The sequence below is a fragment of the Pimephales promelas genome, chromosome 8, assembly GCF_988280905.1.
Source record: "Pimephales promelas chromosome 8, fPimPro1.hap1.1, whole genome shotgun sequence".
Lineage (NCBI taxonomy): Eukaryota > Metazoa > Chordata > Actinopteri > Cypriniformes > Leuciscidae > Pimephales > Pimephales promelas.
This window is the reverse complement of record NC_142776.1, coordinates 12,538,158-12,542,834: the sequence shown is the minus strand read 5'-3', so window position 1 is coordinate 12,542,834 and position 4,677 is coordinate 12,538,158. Positions and strand designations below refer to the sequence as shown.

At 39.0% G+C, this 4,677-nt stretch overlaps 1 protein-coding gene across 1 annotated transcript; it reads left to right on the top strand.

The window, feature by feature from the left end:
• Window positions 1–1,171: 1,171 nt before the first annotated feature.
• Window positions 1,172–4,228, top strand: LOC148977657 (uncharacterized). The gene has a single exon (XM_089133963.1). The coding sequence runs from the start codon at window positions 1,172–1,174 to the stop codon at window positions 3,284–3,286; it is 2,115 nt and encodes a 704-aa protein (XP_088990089.1). The 3' UTR covers window positions 3,287–4,228.
• The last annotated feature ends 449 nt before the right edge of the window (window positions 4,229–4,677 follow it).

Below are 4,677 nucleotides of genomic sequence, written 5' to 3'. Positions count from 1 at the left end.
ATGCCTATCGGAACAAGAAGGGAACTAATGCAGCTGTATCATGGAAAAGTACATGCTGGAGCAAAAGCAATGAAAGCTCAAATCAGCGAGACGTGGTGGTGGCCACGAATGATGAGAGACATTGATGATTACTGTAGAAGATGCTTGATCTGTCTGAAAGCAAATGTTGGAAAATCTGTAAAGGTGCGGATGTCACATGCACCCAGACCAACAGGTCCATGGACACATCTCCAAATCGATTTCACAGGACCTTTGTCACCCAGTGGAGGGTACCAATACATTCTAGTAATCATGGACAGATTTACTAGATGGGTGGAAGCATTCCCAACAAAAACCTGCACTGCTGAAGCAGCCGCACGAGTGATGGTTGAACAAGTCTTTCCTCGCTGGGGTCTTCCATATGAACTTGATTCTGACAATGGAACTCACTTCACTGGAAAACTGATGAAGGAAGCAATGAAGTTGATGGGGATTAAACAGAAGTTTCACGTCCCGTACAGACCTCAAAGTTCAGGCCTAGTGGAACGGATGAACAGATCGTTGAAAACCGCTCTCACCAAGGCCATTCTGCAAACTGGCCAAGGATGGCATAAGTTGTTACCCGCAATTTTGTGGAATCTGAGAGCAACCCCGAACAGAGTAACGGGACTGACTCCTTTTGAACTGATGACTGGAAGAGCAATGGTTCTGCCTCCTGATGCTCCGCCGCCTGCGGGAACAGGAGGAGACTCTACTTTGTTCCAAGAGAAGCTACGACGCTATCTTACAATGCTGGACAAAGCAATCAAAGACAATAATAAGAAAGTGCGAGAAGCTCAACAGCAATGGGATGAAAAACATACCACTACTGACATTCCACACATTCCTGAGTTAGGCAGTTTTGTTATGGTCAAACGTATTCCCAGGAAAGGTTTAGAACCTAGGTGGGAGGGGCCATATGAGGTACTCTTAACAACAGATACAAGTGTCTGCCTAAAAGGGAAGGGTGTAGGAACAGATAGATGGTATCATTGGTCACAAGTTAAACCTTGCTTAGTGAATGAACAAAATGATGAAGGCTTAGGACCTGAGATTGAGCACTGTTCACTCATTAACTTTGGGAAAAAGGAGTGATGATTAATTATTTTTCTGCTTCCATTTCAGGAATCAATTCCATTGACATTGATTAGAGATGGTCGCAAGTTATTCTCGATACACAACGACAATGGTATGCTTGTTTTTAATTTTACTTGGCATTTACCAAGGAAGCCAAGCTTTATGGACTCCTCGAGTTCAAGAAATTACTCGGAATGCAACCCTGAAATCTGGCCAACGTTTTACTCTACCCTTCATTTCCAGATGGGGATTATGGGATTGGGTGCCACGTAATGATAAAGACCTTGCTAAATATCGAGTGGGCATCTACGGTGGATGTAACTTTCACCACCAATGTTACAAAAGCAGAGTAATTTGGCCGGTGAAAGATGGGGGGTATACCGGTAGTGCTCAAAGACGAGAAATTTGTTCAAAAGAACAATGTGAAATTGTGGGGTTAAACCTCATAACATCTACTGATGTGGAAATTAATTTCATTTTGAATCGTACCCACATGCTTACAATATGGGATTCATTAGCCCTAGGCTGTATCTATCCCATAGTGTTACCATGCGAGGGGTTTCTATGGGATGCTACCTCCAGGACAACTAGATTCAAGGGAAATTACATACGAGTTTGGCATTCGGAAGATGCGAATGAATATTGTGAGACTGAATTAGAAACTGGGGAAATTGGACGGTGTTTTTATCTTTCTGCGGGAAAGACAAACAAAGCTAAAACATGCCCAAGTACAACTATTGCACCAGCTCATGGTATATTGTTAGCAAAGGAAACCAAAACCTTGATAAACGAAGCTCATATGGTGCGACAACGCATTAATTATAACTTGATGTCTCTTCTTACTGTTTATGATCAGTCCTATTGTGGAAATTTCACAAAAATTAGGAGCTGGTTGGAAAAAGAAATTAAATATTATACCTCTAAGGATCCTCTTGGAAGTCGAAATCGTAAACCTCGAAGTATATGGGGAGACATAGCGGGGGTATTTGGCTCTGTCAATTCAATTAGTAATACTGCTCAGCTGAACCAATTAAGTGAGTATTCTCAGTGGGTGGGAACAATGACCGGCAAAGGACTTACTGAGACTCTTCAAGGTTCTCTACATATTATAGCAGCGGGTCAGCATCTTAATGACGCAGCGAGGGAATTGGCAGATGCATTAGTGAAATCGTCTAATTTTGAGACACATCGTGCAGCGTGTTTATTTTTGGCTCAGAATTTGAAGGATCAAATGGTAGAGGATATTCAGGTTATTCGAATGGGTCAAGTTCCTGAGCGAATAGCGGAATCTTTGTTATGGGTTTTTGGAAAACAACTTAATTTGACTTCTGCTAAACATGCTCCATTAGTTAAAATCGCAATCAATGAAGATTCGTTGTCAGGTTCTGGAACATTACCTTTGATTATGGTCTGGCCTCAATATGGGAAACGCAATATTATGACAGTTAGACGATTCCAATCAATGGGGGTTAGACAAGGAAATTCAGTAATTAGATTGGGAAGGAATGGATATTGGGCTGAAGGTGAAACACCAATGATTTCTACTACAGACTGTTGTATTGAGGAACATGAATGGGTAATTTGCTCATGTTCTACAATGTTTAGTCTGTCTCTTAATGGATCTGCAGTTTGGGAAGTAGTTCCTTTAGATCAAGCCACAGGTGCATGGCAGGTGTCAGAAGCACAGTGGTGTATATTACATGACGGAATAAATGAAAATATGATATACGGAGGAAAGCTATGTCCAATTCCTTCTGATCCATTTTGCGTTGAGATTCTCTATCCTCTTCAATTGGGTGGAATTCATGTCCCACATGTGCAATTGTTGCAGTTAGATCCACAGTGGTGGAATAATGATTTGGTGGAAGAGAGGAATTATGAACTCTTTGAAATGGTTAAGAGAGTTAAAGCAAGCGTTAAGGCAGCTCAAGAGGAGGGAATTCAAGCAATGGGTCATGTTATCGTAGCGAATGGAGTAGCTAAATTGATGTCTGAGAGGAAATTAGCTCGAATTCCAGGGAATTTAACATGGTTGGAATGGATAGTTTTGACTATGGTAGGAGTTTTTGTGTTTCTGTTAGTAATAAAACTTATCATATATGTGATAAGAAAGAGAAGTACCAAACCTTTTAGATTGGTTATTACTAACAAAATGGATAGAGCCGAGAATGGAAAATTCGGAGTGAGATAGGAGATTTTTTACACTACACTACTTACAAAACACAACCTCACAAACAATGAACACCTGCTTACTGATTTACAACCCCAAGGGATAGGACCCTTTAACATCAACGTTTATTTTGTTTGTTGTTTTAAGCGCGGAACTGGGGGATTTAATTAATTAACGAGTTAATTAATTAATGAGTCCAGGCACGGGCAGAAGACTTTTTTAGTTTTTCTTTTCTTAGATGATTGGGGTTCATTTTAAATGCTTACACATAGATGTTAAATGACACATAGTATGCGGGGACATAACATGGGTTGGGTTTTTGTTTGTTATTTCTTTTCTTTTCTGTTTCAATTCTTTTGTCTTCTATGTCTATGTCTTGGTCTACTATTTCTCCTCAACACTATCACTTCAATAGGTTGGCCACCTGGAGATGATGGTGTGGAACTGACGGCCGTAGTTCCAGAGGAGGGACTGAAGATTCACAATCTCATCATTTAATGTTGTTTTTAGTTTTTTTATTGTTTTTATTAATAATCATAATCATTAGTATTATGCATGTGATTTACACTTTTCATATACATTTTTTATACTTTTCATATATATTCATAATCATTTATAATCTACATTTTTATGAATCAAACTTTTCTGAATTCTGTATGTGGAAGACTTTTAGAGTTTGGGGGACTTGGGGGGAAGTTGAGTGTATTATGTTTCTTTCCGTGGAGCAGAATATACATTTCGGTGATTGATGGAGAGCAGATGTTAGCAGCTATATGTACTGTGTAGCTCTTTGTTTTAAGCAGAGAGAGGAAAATACAGAGAGGCAACAAGTACGATCTTTGCTGGTCCACTCTCTCTCCCTTATGTCTTATATAAATTGGTAAAATAAATAACATATATTGGCAGAATGACTGGTGTCTTTTCATTAAATTAAATAACAAGGGGAAACGAAGATTTTAAATCTACAGTAGGATTGAACTAAACAGAAAGAATGTTCACTCTGTTCTGCTGGTTCCTCGCTGGTGGATCATATGATTACTTTGTCATAATCTATGACAAAAATGCTATTATAAACTATATTAATAATAGATAATACACATTGCTCTTATTTTTAAAAAATACATTCATGAAAAACAAGATAACAAAAATCATAAAAAGATATAGCCATGGCTGCTATAAATGTTTGAAATGCATAGGACAGATGTTTAATGACGCAGCAACATATAATTGAAAGGCAATTAATAATCTGTCATTACGTCACTGCATTATGATATTACGGCTCTAATACGGTGCAGCACAAAGCACTTATGTGCATCCCGAGCGGAGAATGATGTGCTTGAAGCCACATGAAGTTACAGCGCATTGAGTCCGTATTGAAAAGTTCAAAGCACAAAGGAAATACATATTTATGA

Coding starts and splice junctions, on each gene's coding strand:
- LOC148977657 (XM_089133963.1), top strand. CDS start 1,172: ATGGTCGCAAGTTATTCTCGATACACAACGACAATGGTATGCTTGTTT.